This window comes from Protobothrops mucrosquamatus, unplaced genomic scaffold (genome assembly GCF_001527695.2).
Source record: "Protobothrops mucrosquamatus isolate PMUCROS unplaced genomic scaffold, P.Mucros_1.0 scaffold33, whole genome shotgun sequence".
Taxonomy (NCBI): domain Eukaryota; kingdom Metazoa; phylum Chordata; class Lepidosauria; order Squamata; family Viperidae; genus Protobothrops; species Protobothrops mucrosquamatus.
Genome location: NW_015386417.1, coordinates 338,905 through 352,055, shown reverse-complemented (window position 1 = coordinate 352,055; position 13,151 = coordinate 338,905). Strand labels below are relative to the sequence as shown.

The 13,151-nt window shown below is 38.7% G+C and overlaps 1 protein-coding gene across 1 annotated transcript in view; it reads left to right on the top strand.

The window, feature by feature from the left end:
- Window positions 1-13,151, top strand: part of ADAM22 (ADAM metallopeptidase domain 22) — a 166,158-nt gene that overhangs the window by 131,014 nt on the left and 21,993 nt on the right. The window contains exons 17-23 of the mRNA XM_029283186.1: window positions 20-100; window positions 659-709; window positions 5,140-5,203; window positions 7,436-7,541; window positions 8,823-8,945; window positions 10,324-10,492; window positions 12,929-13,034. Coding sequence (XP_029139019.1) covers window positions 20-100; window positions 659-709; window positions 5,140-5,203; window positions 7,436-7,541; window positions 8,823-8,945; window positions 10,324-10,492; window positions 12,929-13,034 — 700 coding nt within the window. The remainder of the gene's footprint in view (window positions 1-19; window positions 101-658; window positions 710-5,139; window positions 5,204-7,435; window positions 7,542-8,822; window positions 8,946-10,323; window positions 10,493-12,928; window positions 13,035-13,151) is intronic.

Below are 13,151 nucleotides of genomic sequence, written 5' to 3'. Positions count from 1 at the left end.
ATTAATTCTTATTTTTCAGTTTGAACTCAAAGGTGTGGTTTGCAGAGAAGCTGTAAATGATTGTGACATTCCAGAGACATGCAAAGGGGACTCCAGTCAGGTAAAGCTCATTAAAAAATGGAATAATATAATTTTTGGACAAGTTATACAGGTAGTCCTCAACCTATGACCTCAATTGAGTCCAAAGTTTCTGTTGCTAATCAAGACATTTGTTAAGTGAATTTTGTTTCATTTTAAGGTCTTTCTTGCCACAGTTGTTAACTGAATCCCTGCAGTTGTTAAATTAGTAACATGGTTTTTAAATGAATCTAGCTTCCCCATTGACTTTGCTTGTCAGAAGGCTGCAAAAGATGATCACATGATCTTGGGACACTGCAACCGTCATAACTCAGTTGCCAAATGTCTGAATTTTAATCACATGCCCGTGGGGATGTTGCAACGGTTATAAGTGTGAAAAATGGTCATAAGTCACTTTTTTCAGTGTCATTGTAACTTTGAACGATCACTAAACAAACTATTGTAAGTTGAGGACTGCCTGCATTTAATGAAGAGCAAGATTTGGAAAACTTAAAAAAAATTTTTTTAGATACTGCAGTTTTGCTTCTACAGTTATCTCACTAACCAGTTGATTATTTAATTCATTCTGCTTTATCTTTAGTGCTCTCCAAATCTCTACAAAATAGATGGGTATTCATGTGATAATGAACAGGTATGTATAATGTATCATTCTATTCAATTTTTATTATCAGAATATAAGGCAGACTTTATCCTAAGACCAAGCTGAGGTTTTGAAAGGCTATTGCAGTCATAGTTTTCACCAAAGAGTCTTATTTGTGATTAATTTGGTACAATGGGAGCTTTCAATAATAGACTGATATTTTCTTCTTACAATGAAAAGCATAAACATGTGACTGGAGTTTAAATATTGGGTCAGGACTGTCATGTTCCTCCCCAATTGGTTTCCTGTTGCTGAAGACAAAATTTCAGTTAACTGCATATAGTTTGTTCCCCTCATTTTTCAGGATCCTACCTTATTATTTGTTCATTGTTTGAATTAATTCTGCATGTTTATTATCGCTTCTCTTTCTGTAGCTAGAATGCAAAATATATGTCTGCAAGGTCTGTAACCAAGAAAAAATACCCCTTCATTTGCTAATTGACACTAAACTAACAGACAGTCTGAAATATGTAGCACTCATTATGCACGTTGGCTTTAACAAAATTGATGCATTAATGATTTTTAATTAATGATTGTTTTTGTTGTTTTTTTTAAAAATCCCTATATGAAAAAAAATAGAAAAGCTGAACAAATTGGACCTATTGAAATTTAAAACTGGTTCTGCTTAGAATGGAAAGATAAAATGTATTTCAATGGTGACCATCAGATGGCAGTACAACTCTGGTAAATAGCTTCAGGCTTTTTAACTAACAGGCCTGTGTGCTTCTGATCAAATGGAAAATTCTTCTCAAAGCCTTAGCAATCAGCAGCTTGACCAAAATTGGATGTTAGAATTCATAACTATTTATCTTCCCACACAAAGGAAGATGTCTCTATCAATATGGTTCTAAACCTTTTGAGATGAACATAGAACCGGCACAGAGTCTCACCATTGTTATGAATACACACACACACACACACACACACAAGCACACACACACACAAGCCTGCTCATTCTGCCAAACGATAGAAAGATGATCATCCTCCAGATTGTCATCTGTTTTCAGCATGCGAAGCTGTGGGAAGGAAGGAGGAAGGATTAGTTAAGTGAATGTGGAAAGAGACAGTACAGCCCAGATGTGAGGGCTTAGGGAAGAAATAATTTGAAAGAGACTGATTTAACTGACTCATTATATGTCTGTCCAGGAATTTACTCTTATAGTTTTAAAGGTTATATTTTTACTCCTGACTAGCATTAAAAATTCACGTTTGCCAGCTATATGGAGCTTGATGTTCGGATGATCAGATCTCATAGTCTCATTAAGTTCCAAAGTTAGTTTACCATCTGCATAAACTCAATATCATGGATAGCATTTCTCTTCCATTCTTCTTCCCATGGATGCTCACTTCCTTCCAGTACCTAAAACCTCAGAGAACCTCAAGATGTTTAGCAATTCCAACAAAGACAATGTACTCTCTCTCATGGATTGTAGAGACATATGATCCTCTTTTTAGACCTAATTCACCATAGATGCCAGCGTTGGGAGGGGAATATACTGTCTGTGTTAAATAGCCCAGGGAATCTGGAAATGACAAAGCCTAAAGGACCATAAATCTCCTGGAACTATAAGCAGCATGACCTCTTTTGGGCAAGTTCTCCCTAAAAGACTGAACATCCTTCTCTGATAGACAGTGTGGCCACCAAAGTTCACATCAGAAGGAAGGGAGGTAGCAGATCAAAGCAGCTGATGAAGGGGATGGAAAATCCTCTATATTGTGCAGAGGCAAACACACCATCCCTCACAGTGGAACACATCTAGGGAATCCAGAAATCAATAACAGACTGACTCAGCCACAAGGAGTGAGATTTTGGTAAATGGAGATGACTTGACCTCTGAGGAATACAGTGGCATTCTTTGGAAGTCCAGTGATGGATCTCTTAGCAGTCCCCATTGTGACTGGTTATGAAAATTGAAGAAAGAAAAGACATAAATAATCAAAACATAGAAGACAATCCATTCACAGTTTATCTCATAAAGACAACTCAGCCCAGGTTGCAAGAACTGGAAATATTTTTTTCCAAATGTTTCAAAGAGACTCCTCATACAATGTTAACTGCTAAGATTCCGGCTGATAAACCCAACCATTCTGATCTCTTAAAGTAAAACTTTATTGAGTACATCATTTCGGCACATATGAAAGCAAAACCAGCTCTGGCAAACCCAAGCCCAAACCCCTATAGCAGTGGTGGCAAATCTATGGCACGCGTGCCAGAGGTGGCACTCAGAGCCCTCTCTGTGGGCACACATGCCGTTGCCTCAGCCCCACCTCCCCAGGGCCCCCTCTTCACCAGCAGCCCCCCCAGAGTAGAATCACTCCCGGGCATGGCCCACATGGAGCAGCGCAGCCAAGGACATGGCAGCCAGGCAGTGGGGACAAGACTCCGTCCTTGCACTCCGTCGTGCGCAGATGCTGTGGAGTGTGGGTGGAGGGCGTGGCTGCTATGGCGCTGCAGGGCTGCCTGGGCGATCTGCGGTGGGCTGTGGAGGCGATGGGTGGCCCTGTGGGTGGGCGGAGATGGGGTGGGGGCAAATCAGGTGGGATAGGGGCAGGGCAGGGGTTGGCTGAGAGGTGGGGCGGTTTTGGGGCACTCGGTCTCTAAAAGGTTCGCCATCACTGCCCTATAGTAAAAGAATAGAATTTCCCCTCCCATTCATGAATAGGTACAATTATATTATTAAGAGATTGGAATGTCTTGAAGGTGTTTGCTTGGTTGGGTTCGTCAGTCAGAACCTTGACATTAGCATTAAAAAACATAAAATCTCTGCAGTTCATATTTTCTTGATCTTGTCCAAAGGAAGAGGTTCTGATATTCAGTATAGGATCTACTAACCCGCAGTTGCAAGATGGAGCAATTCATCTCATTTTTGATTTATGGAACAGAAGCAGTAAACATCTTCACTGCCACCTGGCCCAGCGACAGTTCCTTGGCACTGATGTTTTGTAGCATATGAACACATATTTGTTATTGTTAATTAAAATAATAATAAAGTATTTCATTCTCTTCACACAAGCTTTGAAGAATATATTGGCAAGCATGTTGTTGCTCTTAGATGCCATATTGGGAATCTAGTTAGTTGCGATAAAAGAGAGTTTCAAAATACCAAACTTGGACTTTGGGACAATTATGGGATATCAGATAGACTTCAAAAAAACCCTATGAACAGGATTTCTTAGAACAAAATCATGAGAAGGAAGAATAAAGTAAGCTTTATGGATTTCTTGGTTGTTTAATTGCTTTAAATCCATTGAAGAAAATACAGCTAAATATAAATAGGAAAACTGAATATCTCTTGAAAGCATGATACTGTTGTGAACTGTTTAATATATTAAGAAGATAGTAATTATTAATTTTTTTAAAAAAATCATCAATTCAAAGCCAAATGAGTTTACTGGCAGGAAAGAAGGTTACAATCAGATATGTTGAGCGAGATATTTATGTTTCTGGGAAACTGTCCAGAATTGAATTAGTAAGTGAGAGCACTCAGTCCTAAATCCAATCAATAACAGCAATTACAGTCCTTAGAGCATTTACAGTTCTTGTTCTGTGAATTTACAATAGTTTGTTCTCAGTTCCACTGTTTTTTTCCAGAAAATGAAAACTTGGAGCCATAATTTTTGAATAACGTTTAAGCAAAATTCAAGGCACTGAAATACCTATGTATGGAGACCAATATCATTTCTGTTCCTCTATAACAAAAAGTAGAGAAATGGAATTGTTTTCTACTCTTGTTATATGCCATTCAGAGTTGTGAGAACAGGGACATATAAATTAATTAAATAAATCACTTTTCTGGATGTTGTGGTCTTTTGTATTGAATCTATAAGACAGTGATGGCGAACCTTTTAGAGACCGAGTGCCCAAAAACTGGCCCCGCCCCCGCTCCAACCCCTGCCCCGCCCCCACTCCACCCCCCATCTCCCGCCCCACCTGCCTGCAGGGCCACTCACCGCCTCCAGGGCTCACCACAGATTGCCCAGGCAGCCCAGCAGCACTGTGGTGGTCACGCCCTCTGCCTGCGCCCTGCAGCATCAACTGTGCATGATGGGGTGTGAGGGCAGAGTCTTGTCTACACTGCCTGGCTGCCATGTCTTTGGCTGTGCTGCTCCGCATGGGCCACGCTCAGGGATGACTCTCCTTCAGGGGGGCTGCTGGAGAGGAGGGGGTCATGGGGGAGGTGAGGCTGGGGCAACGGCATGTGTGCTCACAGAGAGGGCTCCAAGTGCCCCATCTGGCACCTTTGCCATAGGTTTGCCACCACTGCTATAAGACATTGGCAACTAAACACAATCAAACTGACTTTGACAACACATGCCTGAATATGTTGACTTCAATGGGTAGAAAAATAGATAAGCAATGGTTGTTTATTAAATGAATATTTACAAAATATGGTGATTACTTTCTAACATTTTCTCTTTAGGGCATTTGTTTTGGAGGAAGATGCAAAACAAGAGACAGACAGTGTAAATACATATGGGGAGATAGTGAGTAATATCTTTAAACACTGAAACTATGCTTTTGCTTCTTTTGAAAACTTGTTCATTAGCTATTGAATATTCACAGGTGTACAATATATACATATTGTATGTTTTTTCTTCCTCTCAAAATTTGGTGCCCTTTCAGAAATTGCCAGATTTCCTCAGGATAATATTGTTCAAGAGATGGAAGTTCTTGGAACTAGATTCTCTTAAAAGGAAGTTAATTGAAATGGTCTGAAGACAGTTGAGACCCAGAACAAACCTGTTTCATCTGTAACACCATGTCTGGAGAATTTACGTTCAGGAGCTGCTTATCCATCCCAAAAATGGAATAATCCAGAGGGAAGAATGGAATAATCTGGATTTCTCCAAAATATTCCATTTCGGAATTGATGAGTTTTGCACATTCCTATCTATTGTATTTTGCTGTTATCTCTGAGCAACTGATGAATTTTTCTCTGTTTTTTCTTATCTTATCTAAAGAAAAGTTAAGAAAGTTCTTATCTAAAGAAGCCCTTGTTGTTCTTAGCGTCATTTAGCTACCTCAGCAAATTCTTTCATTTTCCTGATGCCATCGTGCGGTTCCAGGCTAACTTTCTTCATGACTTGTTCATCTTTATACTGTTTGGGTCCTCCTTAAGCATGTTGGCTTTTTCTCTCTTCCATTCTTTTTAGTTTAATTGGAATTATTAGAATTGTGTTTTTAGACCGACCTCCTTTTTAGAAATTCAGTTCTTTTTCCCATGAAAGTCCCCTAACTGAGAACCTATTTATCTATGTTCTGAGTTTATTAAAATTCATATACAGGTAGTCCTCGACTTACAACAGTTCATTTAGTGACCATCCAAAGTCACAACAGCACTCAAAAAAGTACCTTAGACCATTTTTCCAGCATCCCCATGGTCATGTGAAAAAAAGTCAGATGCTTGGCAACTGATTCATACTTATGACAGTTGCAGTGGCCCGGGGGTCATCTGATCCCCATTTGTGGTCATCTGACAAGCAAAGTCACTTAACAACTTTGTTACTAACTGAATAACTGCAGCAATTCACTTAACAAATGTGGCAAGAAAAGTCATAAAATGAGGCAAAACTCACTTAAGACATGTCTAGCTTAGCAGCAGAAATTTTGGGCTCAGTTGTGGTTGTCAATTGAGGATTACCTGTATATGGAGCCGGACAACTTTCAGTCATTAGGTAAACCTATAAAACACTTTAAAGTGGAGTCAAAAATAAATTCAATAGAACTAGATCAGGTGTGTCAAACTCAATTTCATTGAGGACTGCATCAGCATTGCGGTTGCCCTCAGGGGGCCAGGTGGGTGTGGCTAGGGTGGGTGCAGCCCAGAGGCGTAGCGTGGGGGGTGCAGGGGGGGCCGGACGCACCGGACGCAACATCTGGGGGGGCGCTCGCACTCGCAGCTCTCTGCCCCTGCCTGTGCGAATCCGATCCGAGCCGCCGGGTCGCCGCCCACTGTGGAGGGGGGGGCGCAAATTACTTGCCTTGCCCCGGGTGCTGACAACCCACGCTACACCACTGGTGCAGCCTACTGGGTGGGTGTGGCCAGCTCTACATCATTTGTGTCAAGGGTGCCTGTGGGGGCCTGGGCAGGAGTGGGACAGATCTGAGGATCTCTGGCAGAAGGGATGGGACCAGGGCAAGTGCCAAGGCATGGTCCACTGGAGGAGCCTCACTGTTCCTCCCAGGCCATGCGGGGGGGGGGCTTATGGAGCTAAGACTGAATGCATTTCAGCATAGATGGCCACCACAAAATTGTACATTGGCTCCCGGCTGGCCTGGGCTGTTTCCAGGATGGCTTCGTTCCCTCACTGTTTCCAGGATGGCTTCGCAGGCCACATGAAACCACTTCGTGGGCTGCATCCGGCCCCCAGGCCTTGTGTTTGACATGTCAGAACTAGATGAAGCATTTTCTTTCATTTTCTTTTCCTTTCAGTATTTCTGGCATGCTGACTGTGGCACAATGGGACATTAAGTTGAATGCAAATAAAGACATCAATTTGGCTAAGGCTAAGTTAGATGGCATCTTTCTTTTTTAGATACAAATTCTTGTGTGTTTTTATGCTCTATCAGCTTCTTATATTTTATTTTTATATGTCTGTAAGAAAAAATAGGTGTGAGTATATAATTTGTGGGCTTTAACGTCAATATTTACATTTACAATATTGAATTTCTAACTCCAACAACACATCATCTTTTAAAATATATTTTGTGTGCAGAAGTGACAGCTGCTGATAAATATTGCTATGAAAGATTAAATATAGAAGGAACAGAGAAAGGTAGCTGTGGGAGAGACAAAGATACTTGGATTCAGTGCAAGAATGAGTAAGTTAATACCACTCTGCTTGCATAATATAGTATTTGTATTTGTGTTCTATCATGGTTTATAAGCTTCTTTACAAATATTCCTTTTCACTTTTAAACCTACATGCTAATCTATTTAATGGTGATTCTTAGTCTCACTGCATTTCTTGTAGCATCTTTGTTCCTCTAGTGCTTCTTCTCTACCACCCAAAATGAGTAATTATTAAATTGGATGACTAGAATTTTGTGACTTTGTTTAGAGTGGATCTTGATACTCCAGTAATAGCAGGTTGTGTATATTTACTAGGAATAGCATTAAAATTGTACTGCTAAACACAGGTCTAGAGTCCTGCATCTATTCACATGTTTTACTTTTATTTACCACAAGAGGTCAGGCTTTCAGGAGATGAAGTTTCAAGCTTCAGTTTTGCCTAATCTCTTTTTTTCTTCTTCAGACCTTCAGAGTAGCATAGATATAGTTTGCATTATTATGCGGTAGGTGATCAGAACTCTTGTCAAGTATCTGATACTTGTAGAGTATCAGAACTCTTGTCAAGTTAATAATGAAAGAAAAGATCCACACTTTTGTAAGCGGCCAGAAGATGCACCAAATTTTTAATGGGGAGACTGGGAAAAAGGAAGTGTGTGTGTGTGTGTGTGTGTGTGTGTGTGTGTGTGTGTGTGTGTGTGTGAGAGAGAGAGAGAGAGAGAGAGAGAGAGAGAGATCTCCAATGATGTGTAATCCCCTGATTTGTATAGATCTCAGCCATAATCTGAATTAACATTGTTCACTAAAGCAGAATGGGACAACTTGCCACGACCAACACACTATGGCCAATTTGCCATGGGCCAACTTGCTGTGGGATAATTTAACAATTCAATTTAAATATTTAAAATAAATAACAAATTATTTTAATTTCTGTCATTCGCATTTCATTCTGAACTGCCTTTTTCAGATTATTCTATTCTACCATTTTTTGATATTAGTGTAACTCTTGTCCTGCAGTGAGTAGTCCCACGGTGAATTGGCTGTGGCGAGTTGTCCAAGCTAGCTATGGCAATTGGGCTATGGCAAGTTGGCCATGATGAGTTGAGCAAATTGTCATACACCCCACTGAAGATAATTCTGCAAATTAGAGGATTATATTGGGAGTTCCAGAGTACATAGCAAGCAATAGATTCTTCTGTAATCATTTTTTTTAAAAAAAATTTTTGAGTATTTCTTGGAGTAGGAAATTGTAGTTAGAAATGTTTCTTTTAGGCTGTTTTTAAAGTAACAACTTGCTTAATGTTTCTTCCCAGAGATGTTCTTTGTGGATATCTACTGTGTTCTAACATTGTCTCTAATATTCCAAGACTTGGAGAGCTTGATGGCGAAATTACATCTATTTCTCTCCAAAATCTGGGGAAAACTTTCAATTGCAGGTAATCCTTGCCAACAGATATTTTTTTTATTTCACTACTGTTTCTATGTATTTTTTATCTTAAATAAAAAAGATAAAATTAGTTACTTTCTCATCTTCTCTATCTTTTTACATTGGGTTCGCCTAACTTTATTTTCCCCCCCATAAAATAGTGAGCAGCAGACTAGCTGTCTTCTTTGGTCTTTGGTCTTCTTTTAATGTTCATTAAATTGACCATATTTCCAACCATCTAAGTTATAACATACTGAGGTAATGTTTATCCTAATAATTCAAATTCTACTTTGTTTCTTTCTTTTAGTCCAGGATTTTTAGTAATATACGTATTCTGCATATAAATTATTTAAGGTGATAATATACAATCTAGGCACACTCCTTTTTCAATTTGGAACTATATAGTTGCTCTAATTATTGCTTTCTGATTATCCTACAAGTTCATCAATAGGATGGAGAGCTGGCTTGGTACAATATATTAATATTTTTGACAACTACCCACAATTTGTGGTGGTCTGAGTCAAAGATCTGTATCCATCAATGAAGAAAATAATAGATATGTTTTTGGAACTTCTTTGCCTTTTTTTAAATCATACATTATTAGTGATGTGATCTCAGGTGTCTCTGCCTCTTCTATATTTGGCATCTGGAAATTCTACATTTTGTTGAAACCTGGATTGCAAAATCAAACATTATCTATCTAATATGTGAGATAGATGCGGTTGTTCAACAATTTGAATATTCATTAGCACTGTCCAGTTTTGGTATTGGAATTTAAATTATCTTTTCCATTGTTGGCTTACAAACTACTTGCATCACATTTTAATCAATTTGGCTGGTGTTTCATCAACCCCTGCAGCCTTTTTGGCAACATTTTCTAGGATTAGTTGAATTTGATGTTCCATAATGTGTGGCACTATTCCACTGATCAAATCTTTATACATATTATAAATATTGTGATTTCTTGGTTTCCCTGTACAACTGCATCATCTTTTCTGTATATTTTTCCTTTGGAAGATCTTTGTCTTTATATCTTTTATCATGCTCAACCAATGTTGCCGATCTAATATTCTGTGAATATATATATTCCCACTGTATAGCTCAAAGCATTATTGTAATGTGTTGTTTTTCATCACAGTAAGCTAACAGTCTATTAAGTTGTCCTTACAACCCTGATATTCTATGGTCATTATCCATCTATTTACTAATCAAGACTGATCCATCTTAACTTTCATGACCAGACAAGGTCAACTAGATACAGTGATCTACTAAGACTTGTATACATACAGAGGGACATAATAATATAGAATACTTTGGTTGAGTTTTTGTTCAAAATGATTTTCATTTGATAAAATGTTTTCATTAACTAAATCTTGTTCCATTTGTAGTGGTGGTCATGTGAAGTTGGAGGAAGATGCAGACCTGGGTTATGTAGAAGATGGGACATCCTGTGGCCCTAATAGAATATGCTGGGATCACAGATGTCTGTCAATGGATACTTTTAACTTCAGTTCCTGTCCTGGAAGTACAGATGGCTTTATTTGTTCAGGACATGGAGTAAGTTTAGTCTTTTGTCTAGAGATGGGGGAGTTGAAATGTGGAAGAAATATGACTTATTCATTCTTTTTGGATATTTAAAGAAGCCCAGTAAAGCAGCAGTACATGGATGAAGAATAATGATGAAAGTGCCTTTAAGCTGAGCTCACTTCCTAATGATTACATCAGCCAGTACCAGTCTATATAATTTTCTTTGCACAATATAGAAGCAGTTGTTCTGGCCTTTTTCTGTGAGCTTTTTTAACTATCCAATTTAGGATATAATCTTGGGATTTTTTTCCATGCTGCAGTAAATTTCTAGCACAAATGAATCTTTCTATCCCTTGTAAACCAGGAATGTTTTTAAAGATGTTCCAAAATAAATAGTATAAACCTGGGAGTCATCTATTAACAATTCTGTTCCAAGTAGTAATTCTAAAAATGAGAGGGGAGCTTTCAAATAAAGATTTGTTTGCATGCATGCATGTTCCTTTGAGAAAGTTTGTTTCTGACTGATCAAGAGTGTCTCTTATAGGTAGTTATAATTTCAGCATGTTAAATTTTGTATTACACAGAAGAGAATAACCTTTTTCTTTGCCCCCATAAACACTTTCCCCCCAATATCCTTACATATGTTGTTCAGTCCCCATAGTTTATATTCCCTTTTCTCCTCTTCTCTTTAAAAAAATAGTTTGTCTGTTAAACTAATATTATTAGAAGTTTAGAGACGAATAGTGTTTTTGGTTGAGGCCATTACTTTAAAAATACTTACCATTTTCAACATTTGAAAGTTATAGGAGCCATTACATAGTCATGAGCAGAAATAAATTATTTTGCAATTTTTCTGAGAGTGGAAGCTAAAAGAAATAGGTGTTCTGCATTTTTAATATAAAGAAAACTTTATATTAAAGACCAAAAAAATTCTTGAAAACTTGTCACCAAAATGTAGTGGAGAATCATGAAGAAGCTCTATAGATTCTCATAATGGGAGTGAAGGCCACATGAGGACCATGAGCCAGTTTGGTGTAATGGTTAAGGCATCAAGCTAGAAACTGGGAGAGTGTGAATTCTAGTCCTGCCTTAGGTGAAGAGCCAGCTGGGTAACTTTGGGCTAGTCAATTTCCTCACAAGACTGTTATAGGAAAAATAGGAGGAAGAATCAATTATAAAAATAATAAAAATGGGATATAAATAAAAAAAATGAATTGAAGCTTATCCATTCATGGTCAATTAATTAAATATGGGAGATTATAATACAGCACGGCCATACTCAGTGTGTGGTCCTCAATGGAACCGCATCTACATGGAGGAAATTGTGTAGTGGGGTGCCCCAGGGCTCTGTTCTGGGCCCAGTGCTCTTCAACATCTTCATCAACGATTTGGCGAGGGGATAGATGGGGAACTCATCAAATTTGCAGACGACACCAAGCTGGCAGGAATAGCCAACACTCCAGAAGACAGGCTTAAGATACAGAAGGATCTGGACAGACTTGAACATGGGCACTATCTAACAAAATGAAGTTCTATGGTGAAAAAAGCAAGGGTCTATATTTACGCAAGAAAAACCAAATGCAAGGTATAGTATAGGGGGTACCTTGCTCAATAGTAGTAACTGTGAAAGGGACCTCGGAGTCCTAGTGGACAATCACTTAAATATGAGCCAGCAGTGTGCTGCAGCTGCCAAAAAGGCCAACACAGTGCTAGGCTGCATTAACAGAGGGATAGAATCAAGATCACATGAAGTGTTAATACACTTTACAATGGTTTGGTGAGGCCACACTTGGAATACTGCATCCAGATTTGGTCACCGTGATGTAAAAAAGATGTTGAGACTCTAGAAAGAGTGCAGAGAAGGGCAACAAAGATGATTAGGGGACTGGAGGCTAAACCGAATAAGGAACGGCTGCTGGAATTGGGTAGGTCGAGTTGAATGAAGAGAAGGACGAGGAGAGACATGATAGCAGTGTTCCAATATCTCAGGGGCTGCCACAAAGAAGAGGGAGTCAAGCTATTTTCCAAAGCGCCTGAAGGCAGGACAAGAAGCAACGAATGGAAACTAACCAAAGAGAGAAGCAACCTAGAACTAAGGAGAAACTTCCTGACAGTTAGAACAATTAACCAGTGGAACACCCTGCCTCCAGAAGCGGTGAATGCTCCAACACGGGAAGTTTTTAAGAAGAGACTGAACAGCCATTTGTCCGAAATGGTATAGGGTTTCCTGCCTGAGCAGGGGGTTGGACTCGATAACCTCCAAGGTCCCTTCCAACTTTATTATTATTATTATTATTATTATTATTATTATTATTATTATTATTATTATTATTATTATTATTATTATTATTATTATTATTATTATTATTATTATTATTATTATTAAAAATTCATTAGTTTCTTAGATTCCAAGGAAACATATATTAGGATTTTTCTGTTTTTAAATTTGAATTACATCCATTGTAGGTTTGCAGTAATGAAATGCAGTGTGTCTGTGAGCAGTTATGGACAGGTGTAGACTGCAGCAAGCGTCTCATGAAACCAATCATTGATGGAAGCTTGCACAATTCAGGTGAGTTATACATGTTTTGTGGCAATGTTACTATTCATGTGAAATGGCTTGAACCTGATCTGTACAGAAATAAGGGTACTGATTCTTCATTTAGCATTTTTAAGGAAAGAGTCTTCC